The following is a 13,150-nucleotide window of genomic DNA, read 5'->3' as shown; positions in this document are numbered from 1 at the left end:
TGGGAAGGGATGGGAAGGGTAAACAAAGGAGGAGGCTGCAATGCTTGGTAAGAAATGTACGCATTATCCTGCCCATGTAATTGTAACTCCTCTGTACAGTATGTTCACAAATAAAATAAAATAAAATTTTAAAAAAAGATTATTTTCATAGGACCAATATCAAAACATGTAAGATAAACACTTTTTCTATCCCCCACTAACTGGTTTTTCAAAAAAAAATCACAATAGAAAAAATTCATTTCTAATGATATATATTAAGCATATAGGAAAAACACCTCAGAGAAGTACATAAATGAGAGAAGACTAAAGAATAAATGGAGGGCCAGGTGCCAATAGCTCTTACCTGTGATTCTAGCTACTTAAGAGGCTGAGCTCTGAGAACTCTGGTTTAAAGCCAGCCTGAGGAGAAAAGTCTCACTCTTATCTCCTATTGCTTTGGGTTCCCCCTCCCCACCGCTTGAACTCTGGGCCTGGGCACTGTCCCTGACTCTTTTGCTCATGGCTACTACTCTACCACTTGAGCCACAGCGCCACTTCCAGCTTTTTCTGTGATTAATTGGAGATAAGAGTCTCACAGACTTTCCCTGCCTAGGCTAGCTTTGAACTGCAATCTTCAGATTGCAGCCTCCTGAGTAGCTAGTATTACAGAAGTATGCCACCAGCACCCAACTCTTATTTCTAATGAACTACCAAAAAGCTGGAAGTGGAGGTATGGCTCAAATGGTAGAGTGCCAGTCTTGAGTGAAAAATGACAAAGGACAGTGCCCTGACCCTGAGTTCAAGTCTCAGTACCAGCACAAAAAAAGAAAAAAGAAAGGAATGTTGAAACACCATCAGCTTCTTAAAATTATTAAATTAAGAGAAAGGCTTGCATTCATTGCAGCCAAGATATAGAAACAACCTACATGTCCACCAACCCATAAACAAAGAAACCGTGGTATACACACACAAATATTACTTAATTTTAAAAGGGAAATAAACCCTGCCATTTGCAACACTTGAATGAACATGGAAGACATTACATTAAGCGAAAAAAGTCAGACACAGAAGAAAACACAACTGTAATCTCACAAATAGTTGGATACTAAAAATGTCAAATTCATAGAAGCAAAATGTAGATGGAATGGTGGCTGCCAGTATGGGGGATGGAAGGAAGGGGAGATGTTGGTCAAAGGCTATAAAATTTCAGTTATATAGAACGAGCAGGCTTACAGTCATTATATATAACACAGGTATAGTTAACAGTACCATATTGTATATTTGAGATTTGCTGAGAGTTTAGATTTCAAATGTTCTCAAGCACAGGAAAGAGAGGGAGGGAGGGAGAGAAAAGAGGGAGGGAAGAAAAAAGGAAGAGGGGGAGGAAAGATGGGAAGGAGGAAAGAGAAGGGAAGGAACAGCTATTAATGAACACTTATATCTGATTTGAAAATACATTTATGAAGAAAATATTATAAAATTATGTCAACTTTCAGGAAAGTATATACCACCCCTAACTCCAGAGGCAAACACATCTGTGGCTGAGTAAGACAACCCAAGCCAGCCAAGATGAAAAGAGAGCAGGCAGAGGAGGCTTGTTAACATTGTCAAAGGTCTGATGACTAGAAACTGCCAGGGGAAATGGATGAACTTATTCAACTCAGAAAAGAATTGTGGCAGCTGGACCTTCTCTATCTTCCCAGAGAGTGGGGTGGGTTTGAAAGCCAGCCCCAGGTCTCTCTCTTCCACACAGAGAGGACTTCCTAGCAGCCACTGTGTGAGTGAATACAGAAAGGACAACAGCGGGGGACTGAGGAGCCTATGTAGCTGGCAACTCTGAGATGAAAAGGCTGGGGAACAAGCACTAGTATTACCTCCAGGATTCCTTCTATCTTTCTGATTCTGTAATTTCTTAAAATACATTGCACCTCAGTGCTTTACAAAATTCAGAAAACACAAGTGATACATCACCCTATGCAGAAAAAGGCAGAAATTTTTCATTCTTCCTTTTTAATACTTATGACATGACTATGCCCCACAATTAAACTGTCTTTCCATCCTCTCCAACAACTGGGCTAGCATACATTTCAAAAGATAGGGCAAAGGACTATAAATGCAGGTCTTGACTGATTGAGAGTTACTCATCTCTTCACCAAACGGGCCTGTCTAGACGACTATGCTATTTTAAATCTTAAACCTGGCTCTCACTTCTTAGTGCCACATCTCTCTAGATTCCTCTTCTTATTGCCTAAATATCAGCATCAAGAGAGAATTTCAGGGCTAGGGATAGCTGCTCTATGGTAAACCTCTTGCTAGCAAGTTACAAAACCTTGGGTTCTATTCCCAGTTCCAGGAAAAATAAATAGATTATCTGGCTCTTAAAAACTGCTAATAAACTAAGAGTAATAAGCAATGAAAAATGTTCATTCTAGAGAATACAATCACCAAAAGTCTATAAACCTTAAACAGTTCCTTCCTTCCTTCTTTCTTTCTTTCCTTCCTTCCTTCCTTCCTTCCTTCCTTCCTTCCTTCCTTCCTTCCTTCTTCCCTTCCTCCCTTCCCTTCCCTCCCCCTCCCTCCCTCCCTCCCTCCCTTCCTTCCTTCCTTCCTCTTTCCCTCCCTCCAGCCTTGCTTCCCTTCTTCCTCTCTCCCTACTCCCTGTCTCCCTCTCTTGCACACATCTTCCCCTTCTCTCTTCCTCTCTCCCTCTTTTTCTCTCTCTCTAAGTCTCAATCAGTTGCTCAAGATGGCCTCCAACTTCTGGGCTCAAGTGATCCTCCTGTCTCATCCTCCCAGGTAGCTGTTACTTCAGGCTTGTAACACACCCACATCTTATTGCCTCTTATAAGCTTTTCTTAATTTCTTGATTCTTTATGATATTGCTGCCTGGCCATATTCCAGAGACTTGAAGTTACTGAATCATTTCAATAATAGAACTGATATTTATAATGTTGTACACTGGAATTCTGAGATGTAAATGTAACTAAACATATTTCTTAGCACATAAATTAATAAGCTTGTTTCCTCTGCTGTTAACCATTTATTCTCTACTAATATTAGAATAAAATATAATTTATGAAAAATAGCAATTCTAGGGGTTAAACTCAGAGCCTCATACTTGCTAAGAAGACACTCCATTGCTTGAGCCACAACCCCAGCCCTTTTTTGGTCTTTCGTTATTTTTCAGTTAGTCTTGAATATTCTGCCCAAGCCGCCCTGTACTGTAATCCACTTCCCAGACACAATCTTACATGTGTCTCTCACATATCTGGGATGACAGGTATTCACTACAAGTATTCTTGTTAATGTTGTTATGAGATCTTGCTAACTTTTTGCCTAAGCTAGGCTCAAACCTCGATCTTTCTGATCTCTGCCTCCCAAGTAGCTAAGATTACAAGCATGAGACACTGTGCCTAGTCAAACAAAATTTCTTTATGGAATCACAAGCACCATACCAAGCACATCATATAGGTTACATGTAATCATTCCACAACTATGCATGCAATATTTAATCATTCCTTGAATCAGAAAACTGAGGAAAAAAGAAGAACAATAACCTCTCTGAGGACCCAGAGCCAGGAAGTGCTAGAAATGGATCCAGAGCTAGATCTAACTGAGTGCAAACTCCACCCTCTTTCCACAAAGCAGGATATGCACTTTCTCCTATTACATCAATTGTTTGAGAACATTATACTCCATCTTATTAATAAAGATTAATATGGTTCTTCAATATCACCATAATGCAGGTTTCTCAGTAAACTTAACATGCTTCTCTCAGAAGAGTCAAAAATCCATTAAAGAAACAATACCAGCTCTCAAATAAAGTATGTTTTAATGACTAGGTCATAACATAGAGCTTTCTGATAATTTTACATGACTATTGCATAGTCCACTGGAAGAGAATAAGAGAGTACATGTGCCCTAGCTGTTAGATCCTGAGATTGGGGACCCATGAAGGCCACAGTCCACTGAACACCTGATTGATGAGTACAGATGGCATCAATGTCCATCACCCTCTGAAAGTAATATCCTAAAACACTTTCTGAGATACCAAAAGACCTTCTTCTGTCTGCAGGTAAGCACCTTACCTCCCGGTCCTTGAGCTTCATGGCAAGTACCAACTGATGCCTGTGGTTTGTGAGAGCCTCCCGGTAATTTCCTTTGGAGAAGAATGCAGAGCCCAGATTTCCATGAGCTCGGCATTCTCCTGTCTGGTCACCTGAATTGGATTTAAAAATAAAAGAAGCAAAATGTCTCTAAGTTATAGCACTGTTCATCATATAAAATAATCATCTTAACATCCACAGATTTGCCTGCTAGGATGCCATTCACCTTCTTTTAGAAAAGCATTTGCTTATTCCCCAAGACGCCATGTGGGGAGTTAAGATCCTAGAACTTCCATTTCTGGGCAACCACTATTACTGTTATAACTACAACCACAGTCAGGGCTTTGGTGAAGCCCTGAAATGTGAGGTTGGAGACCTTGACCTGAAGAAGATGCTGTGCAATGTGAGGTTGGAGATCTTGACCTAAAGAAGATGCTGTGCAAGTCTCATTGCTCATGGCCTGATGCTGGACAATTACCAGCTGCTGGTTGTGACATTTGTCTTGGAGCCTCCTGTGCATTCCTTCTTTACAGGCCCACTGGTGCCAGACTTCTCTACCACAGTCCTCTAAGACCTTTGACAATCATCACAATGACCATCATGATCATAACCACACTTGTTCTAAAAGTGCGGAAACCGGGACCCAGAGGCTAGGAAGGTTTCCCAGCGAGACCTTACATCCCTAACTTCTGCACTCTACTACCTTGGGCAAAAATGAAACAAAAAATGAGACAAAAATTCACGCACCAGGGCTGGGATGTAGCTCAGTGGCAAAGCACTTGCCTAGCAAGTGCTACGTCCTGGGTTCGATACCAGTACCAAAAAAGAAAAAAGACAAAAAAAATTCACGGACCAGAGCTACAATTCAAGATATTAAATCTATGAGCCCAAATCTCTAAGGAAGGCCTGGAGTATGTGATCCACAGCTCTTGGCCATTGTGGAGTTCTGGTACCTTGTTATACCAGAAGGCTTAAAGACTTGCATACCTTTTTTTTTTTCACTTTAAGCTTATTTTATTTGCTTATTAGAGTTTGTTATTTGGCTGAAGTCCCCTTTTTCTTTTTTTTATGCATGCTTTCTGTGTGTGTGTGAAAATACTGTACAGAGGGATTACAATTACATAGGCAAGATAATGAGTACATTTCTTATCAAGCATTGTAGCCTCCTCCTTTGTTTAGACTTGCATACTTTAAAATGGAGACTATACTAGAGACATGGTCACTCTTCATCATATGCCAGGCTAGTCAGCTTTGTTTGTTTTGTGCCTGCATGGAAATAAAGAAGAACAGCATGAGCCTACCTAAGGTCTTGGCTACATCCAAATCCTGCTGCATGTACCCAGTGCTCTTCTCTGTGTTTCCAAGAGACCAGTAAGCGCTGCTCAGGGCAGAGAAGACGGAGCCTCTCAGCTTGAGGCTGCAGGTGCCAATTTTCAGAGCAGCTTCTAAGACAACCACTGAGGCACCATGGTGGCCAGCTGTCAGGAGTTCCTGCCCCACTACAGATACAACCACAAAGGGACTCTTGTCCAGTTTCATCTTCTGAAGCTGCTGATAAGTGGGCTCCAGGGAATCTGAAGGAAAAGGAAACAAGGGAATATAGGTTGATATACAAAGCAATCTTTTATTATATGCTCTAGAAACAGGTGACTTCTGTCTTTTTATGACCTAGTTCAAGCACAAACTCTTCAATCTAGCACTTCTGACTGCCCACTCACCAAGTTGATTAGCTTCTCTCACCTAGCCCATCCAGCATTGTCCTCTGTCACTGCCAAGCACATAGGCCATGCATGGCCTTTCTCCTGGCTTTCTTCAAATTCCATGTACCATCATCCCTGAAGGCTCTTCTCCCATCCTGATCCTGTATCTTCCCTTCAAGTCTCACTTCTGGCAAGTCTTCTCAGCTCTTCCAGCTTTCATGAATTAATCCATTTATTTATTTATTTATTTATTTTATTTTTGTTGTGAGTACTGAGCCTTGAACTCAGGACCTTGTGTTTTTAGTTGGCTTGCTTGCTCACAGTTAATGATCTACCTACTTGAGCCACTACTGCTGCCCAGCTTTTTTCTGGTTAATTAGATATGAAGTCTCCCAATCTTTTTTTGCCTTGAGACTGGCTGACTTCAAACTGCAATTCTCTAGATCTCAGCCTCCTGTAGTTAGTGACATGTCTGACTTTTCACTCCCAGCTTGTCATCAATTCTTATGTCTAAACTGGTTTGTACTTTAGTTGTATAGTTTGGCCAGCTATTTTAGAATTATTACACAACTGTCATTTCCCAGCTGACTCTGAAGGGTACTAAAGGACTATTTAATACTCAATTATAACCCCATAGCAAATAGCACAACATGGCACATAAAAAATTATTTCACAATTACCATATAGGTGGAAGTCCTTAATGTGAGTGGCACTCAATAAATGTCAGCTAAAACTAAAGTGGAATTACTGATCAATGAAATTTGCTCCTGTTTGCTCCTGGAGATGCAATATAAGTTCTATACCAGATCATTCTTCCTGGTAACACAAGGTCCATCACTGCTTCTGAAACCAGTATGTCCAAATAAAAATATTACCAAACAAAACCATAAGGTTTGTTAAAGTAAGAGAGAAAACAGAGTTAACATAGATCTCAGTTTAATTATAAGCCATTTCTGTCAAGGTCAGAGGTCAGAGGGCCACACAAATTCCTTCCGCTTACAGCGAGGCCTGAATGATGATGACCTCCAAGCTCTTATTCCTCTTCTCCCTCTCCTTTAGAGACAACTGCAGAACTATGAACTACTGCTCTGTAAGAAGATGGCCTTTCTGACCCATTTGTTGTTAGCTTTCCTGAAACTCTCTTGCAGATGAGTTGTTCTGCCACATACATGTAAAAAGCTAAAAAGAAGCTGGTCTCTTTAAATCCTTAATCTCCTTGTCCACAGTACTGCATTAAAATGTAATTTTTACAATTTATGACTTCTCAACTCTCTAGTAAGGAGCTCTCATCTGAATCAACATTACCAGGGAAACCTTGAAACTTACTGGTGCCTAAAGCATTTTTTTCCTTCAATCAGATCACTAAACAGAGAACAAAGAACATTTTTACACCTGTCAAGATGCAAGCAGTGCATAGAACCAGTAAATGCCAGCTAACCAATCGGGTTAAATACAGGCCCAAGCACTCAGGAATTGCAAGAATAGAACAATACCTTAGAGACCCACCAGGAGCAGAATTTTGGTGGTGCCTGCTGATGGGTTTGGCAGCCACTGGTGAACACATCAGCATCCCACTGGCCAATTAAACAGAACAAAAATAATAGATTTTTAGAGCTGAAAAGACTTTGAAAATACCCTCATTTTAGAAATGAGTACTTATGTGATTCACCCAAGGTCTGATAGCTTGGGCCAAACCCAAGATAAGACCCATTGCAGGGCTCTGAGCCCAGACTGAGCCAGGCAAGATTCTAAGTTGCCAGCTATAGAAAGTGGTTCTGAAAAGAAAAAAAAAAAAAAACAGAAAGTGGTTCTGGATGCTTATAAGTAAAAAGAAACACACTGCATGGCTGGCTACTGGGAAGGAGAAAAATCCAGGCTTCAAACCCATAGCCAAAACCATGCCATAAAAGCGGTTTAGTGAAGGCAGCATAATCACTGCAACTGGACACAGGATATCACAGTTGGCAATGCCAGCTCCATGGCTGAACACAACACTCAAAAACGGATGTCATTGCTGGCACCTACCACATATACAATAAATTCTACACTACCCTCTCTGAACCTTTTAGCACTTGCTTCAAAGTCCCAAGCTGCAAAGGAGGGAGGGAAAATGTGGCCTTCAAGTTTTCAGCTTTCGTGGCAGGAAGCAGGAGCAGAGGTATGAGATGGGCAATTCCACATGTAGGAAGTGTGTTTGGATGCTCTTCCCCAAATGACTGATGGCTGCTCCAGATGGAGACATGCTTTCCACAGCAACATGGTGAGGTTAGAAAACGAGTCAACGGAGCCTCTAAAACTGGACACAAGTAACAGAAAGAAGAGGGAACCCGGCGCCTGAAAGAGATGTCTGGGAAATTCCCTAAAAGAAATTCCCAGAAAGAAAATATTTGATGGGACAAGTTTTCACTGGATGAATATGAAATTAAAAATCTGAGAGGTAAAAAAAATGAAATTCCCATCTGTAGTTCACAAGAGAGAGAACATAGGTAACAATGGGAGGGATGAACACTGCCAAAATAGATCACTGCAAGTATGAAAATAGAACAATGAAACCTGTTGAAATTGCTTGGGGAAAGAAAAGAGTAAAGAGGGGCTGGAATGAATTGGAATGCATTGTAAACATGTGTGAAAAGGTAACAATAAAATCTCACTCCACTATATAACTAATGTAAGCAAATAAAAAATAAATAAGAAAAAGAATACAAGTGCATTAAAAGATAAATGCTGGGCTGGGAAGGTGGCTCAGTGGTAGAGTACTTGCCTTGCATGCATGAGGCCCTGGGTTCGATTCCTCAGCACCACATAAGCAAAAAAAAAAGCCTTGGTTAAAAGATAAATGCTAATGTGACAATAACTATAAACTGGTATAAAGGCAGTGGGTATAAAGGGAAACTAGGAGGCTTCAGGGAGGTAGAACTTGAGGAAAAAGACCTGGGTTTTGGTTTCTTCCCTGGGGAAACGGATTTCATTTTACCCTAAACAAAAGAGCCAGGGGAAGACAGGTGGAGAGAATGGCAGGGGACAGGAACAAAGAGGTCTGCAGGGCAGGAAGCTGAGGGTAGTAATGGAGTCAACACTGAGCTAGGGAAGGGGCCCATATTTCAAAGCTGCATGGCCTCTGTCTCTTTGCTTGTCAAATGTACAGGTCATAGTTGCAGCAATGGTTCACAAATGCACACACTCCATGTACTTAATTGTGTTCGTATGTGTATGTAAGTAAACCTACGTACATATAAATGTATTTATGTGGTAAATATATACTCTTCTACTGTAATACACATGTCATTTTCACTATATGTAAATATTTCTTTAAATTTTAATGCCAAATGTCTTGCTATGGACTATAATAATCTCAGTAGTCCACATTCACTAATCAGAAGCTCTAATTCCCATTTCAAATGTTTTTGTTTTCTTTAAGATGGAAGTTTCTCTGTGATGTCTAAACTGGTCACAGGCACCCAGGTTCCAGCACTCCTCCTGCCTCAGCCTCCCAAGGAGCTGGGACTACATAGGCATTGCACCACACCCAACAATTGTACTTGCTTCTGATGAATAAAGATGGAAAGGTAATTTTTAATGTACAAATGATTGAAAAGATTGTTCCCAACTCTATTGTTCTATTTTCTAATTCCTATTCTAGGGGAAACTTGGGCTATTAGCAAATGGACTAATTTTGTGAATTTCAGCAGGCTAGAAAAAACAGGATTTTGGCAGTCAGTAGCTATTATATTGTTTTTCTTTCTAGAATCCATGTATAATGTATGAAAGAGCCAGTGTCAAACCAAGTCCATAGGAACATAAAGGCCCTTTACAACACTGATTGATCAGTTGTTCTGTGCTTTTGAAATGTAAAGGCTTTAAGAGTTTAAGATGAACAAGTTACATTTCCTGACACTTGAAGAGCTTTTAAGAATGCAGTAAAGGCTAATAACAAATAATCACAAATCCCACAGCTAAGAGATATATGGATTTCACTGGTTCTAAGATGCAGTTATTCACATTTGCGTCTGAATTGGGGGTTGAGTATCTTGAACTCAGTGGTATTTTAGTGGCTGACCACTTCCCTATAAGAGCTTTCAATGTTACAGCAAGCTGCATGATAGGAAGAATTGGGTCAGCAATTGCTCACCATTCTCTTCCTTCTTGGGTCTTGGTAATATATGAAATAATGGCACAGCTTTTCATCCTGAGTTTTTGGACCAGACTGTGCCCGCCTACCCCAGCGGTAGGTCTGAGGAGGTAACATCTAGGGAAGGTAACATCTGCTTAGAAATTGGAGGTAGAGAAAACATGGATATTTTCAGGAATAGCAGAGTTTTAGTTGAGAAGAGAGGAATACCAGAGTTTTAGTTGAGAAGAGAATAAGAAACAAGATCATTGACACTAAAACTGAGAGAAAGTCATAGAAAGTCAGTGCCTCTCCGCCCAGCCCTTTCCACCATAAACACCAGATAGCTGGATGGTATGCATCCTTTCCCCAGTGAAAAGGAGAGGCCTGGCCTGCTTCTCAGGGCCTGTACCCCAACAACATTAGCAGTAGGCACTAACCTCTCCCAGGTAGGGAAGGGCTGAGCTACAGAGAAAGAATCCATGCATACTCAATAGACTGGCAAATGGCAGAGCTAGAACGAGACTCCAGTCTCATGGGGCAAAGCCTACCTTTCTAACACCATTTCAGACACAAGCTGAAAGAGTTCAGTGAGGGTAAACAATCCGGTAAATCTAAGTGGACCCAGCTGACCCTGAGAAAGGAATGTATCCCCACAAGCTGACCCCGAGAGAAACACACATCCCTAGCCCTTACTCACCCGCACATAAAGCAACGCCCCTGGATCCTCTGGAGCTCACAGAAACAACAGGTGATGGCCCATAAATGTAATAGTCTTTAGATTACCAAATTAACAGGAGAAGAAAAAATACACACAAGAGAACCCTCAGCAAGAAGCAGCCCTGCCTGGCATCATTAGAGGAACAAATAAAGGTAAACTCAATCTCACTTCGTAATTATATTATTAAATCCATGGCTGGCAGTGGCGGTGTGCAATGCTATCCAAATTTGCTTAAACATTTATAAGATAAAATGAACTGAAATTGCTGAAAGACTACCTAAAGGAGAAATGGAAAATACCAAAGGATAATGAGAAAACACGTGAAACAAAGTCTAGATTTATATATATACTTATTTTATATTTTCATTAATGATTTAAGAGAAATAGGCTATATATGGTAACACAATTGTATCCACAGGAGAAATAGTTTAACTGATAGCTCATTTGTGAGCATAAGTGAAACAATATTAATAAAAGAAAAAAGATTTAATTCTGTTAGAAATATAGGAACAATAATAAAAAAAATCAAATTAGCTTTATTATGGATAAATAGCACATATTTATATAAAAACAAGAGTAGATTTCTATAGCCAGGCACCAGTGGCTCATGTCTTGTAATCCTAACTACTTTGGAGGCTTAAACCTGGAGGGTCTTAGTTCAAAGTAGATAGAAAACTCTATGAGATTCTATCTCCAATTAACCAGCAAAAACAGAGGCTGGAGGTGAGGCTGAGATAGTAGAGAGCAGGGGCTGGGGGTTTAGCTCAGCGGAAGGGCGCCTGCCTGGCGTGCGCAAGGCCCTGGGTTCGGTCCTCAGCCCTGGAAAAAAAACTACAATAGATAGTGTGAGGCCCTGTGTTCAAACCCTGGTACCAGCAAAAGAAAGTTCTGTCTTTAAAAATGATTTTGTGTGTGTATGAGTGTGTGCACATGGACACATGCAGATCTGAGCACCTGCACAAGCTAAGCAGGGCTCTACCACTGAGCCACACCCCCAGCCCTAAAATAAAATCTTTTGAAACTTTACAAGGCTTGCAAGTCCTGGGAATTTTGTCTGCTTTCTGTTACATCTAAGAATTACAAAACAAAAACAACTGACACAACAGATCCCATCTATCTGTGGAATGTCCCAGACCACATAGCTATGCAGTAGTGGCAGAAACTGAGAAAGATGCAGGAGACTAAAATAAACAGAGGGCAAAATTGTGCAGCAAATGACAGATTTTGTGAATTACAACCATACAACACAGAGAGGTCATTAGGATGTGGGTGATGCCAAGAACCCTGACAAGCAGCAGTCTCTATAAAATGTAATTAAGGGAAGCCCACCTGGAATAGGCACAGTGAATGCAAGGCTAAAAATAAACCAGATAAATTAAATTGCCTTGAGGGAAGAAAAATAATATTGGAGCGCCCCAGGCACCTGTAGGGAGTTTTCTGCAGGGTCAACCTCGGGTCATCCCACTCTAAGATGGGAAGAGACAAGGCACAGAAAAAAAAACCCTTAGGGTGGTAGCAGCTCTCAGCTACTTTTTGCAGTACAGGGGGGATTTCTTTACATTTATCTAAACAAATTGCTTCAAAGGCAAAATGGTAAGTATGATTCTGCTGATATCAACACATATTCTAAGGCAACAGCAGACACACCTCAGAATCAAGAAGTGATAACTTTATGAACTAAATAAAACATGTTCTGTGGAGAGGAGAGTGGAGAAGAAATGAGAAAATTCTAGAAAACTGGTAAAGAGACAGGTTGATTGTGTTGTTGTTGGCAACCCCCCTCCTCCTCTCCCCTCCCTATCTCCCCTCCCCCTGCCCAGCCCTGGAGGTCCACAGCGCATCTGCTCTGAGTCAGAGTTTATTAACAGCAGGCCCCACAGTGGGAGAAACCATTAGGTTCCTGCAGAAAAGACTTGGCTTTGCATGGCTTATAAAATCACATGAAGAGAGCTTTCCTTACATCTCCCCCCACCCCCCCCCAAAAAAAAACATGAAATCCCTAGCTGTCAGGAAAATATCTTTTATAGCTATGAATTATCCAGAGACCAAACGAATACCATTTAGTTCAACTAATTTTCATTTAGCATATACCTTGAGCCAAGTTTAACATTAGCCAGTATATTAAAACTATCTAATGCTGCAAACATGTTTTAAACTAGATAAAAATGTTCACTTATACCACCATCAAAAATTTTAAGTTCATTTTCCCATATATAAATTTCAAAAGGATACCATTAAAGATTCACTTGACCTGACCTAAGTATTGTGAGGCATTATTAGCATCTTCTATATCTCTGAACTTGCCTTCTGACTATCAATCCAATGGTAACAATCTGTACACACTTTTCCTCAAATCTTCTCAAGAGCTCATTCCTCAAAAAGCAATATTCCTGCTGGGCATGGTAGTATACACTTCTCATCTCAGCACTCAGGAGGCTGAGGCTAAAGAATCCCAAGTTCAAGACCAACCTGGGCTACCAAAGGAGATCCTGTCAATAAATAAATAAATAAATAAATAAATAAATAAATAAATAAA

At 40.5% G+C, this 13,150-nt stretch overlaps 1 protein-coding gene across 3 annotated transcripts in view; it reads right to left on the bottom strand.

Moving 5' to 3' along the window:
* Window positions 1-13,150, bottom strand: part of Ttc28 (tetratricopeptide repeat domain 28) — a 483,958-nt gene that overhangs the window by 207,897 nt on the left and 262,911 nt on the right. For all 3 annotated transcript variants that reach the window (XM_069994613.1, XM_069994614.1, XM_069994615.1), the window contains 2 exons: window positions 5,387-5,659; window positions 4,068-4,198 (listed from right to left, as the gene is read on the bottom strand). In XM_069994613.1, coding sequence (XP_069850714.1) covers window positions 4,068-4,198; window positions 5,387-5,659 — 404 coding nt within the window. The remainder of the gene's footprint in view (window positions 1-4,067; window positions 4,199-5,386; window positions 5,660-13,150) is intronic.

The sequence above is a fragment of the Dipodomys merriami genome, unplaced genomic scaffold (assembly GCF_024711535.1).
Source record: "Dipodomys merriami isolate MVZ:Mamm:240054 unplaced genomic scaffold, mDipMer1.0.p SCAF_45, whole genome shotgun sequence".
In the NCBI taxonomy this organism is placed as follows: Eukaryota; Metazoa; Chordata; class Mammalia; order Rodentia; family Heteromyidae; genus Dipodomys; species Dipodomys merriami.
The sequence above is the reverse complement of the archived record's forward strand: the minus strand, read 5'-3'. Positions and strand labels throughout refer to the sequence as shown.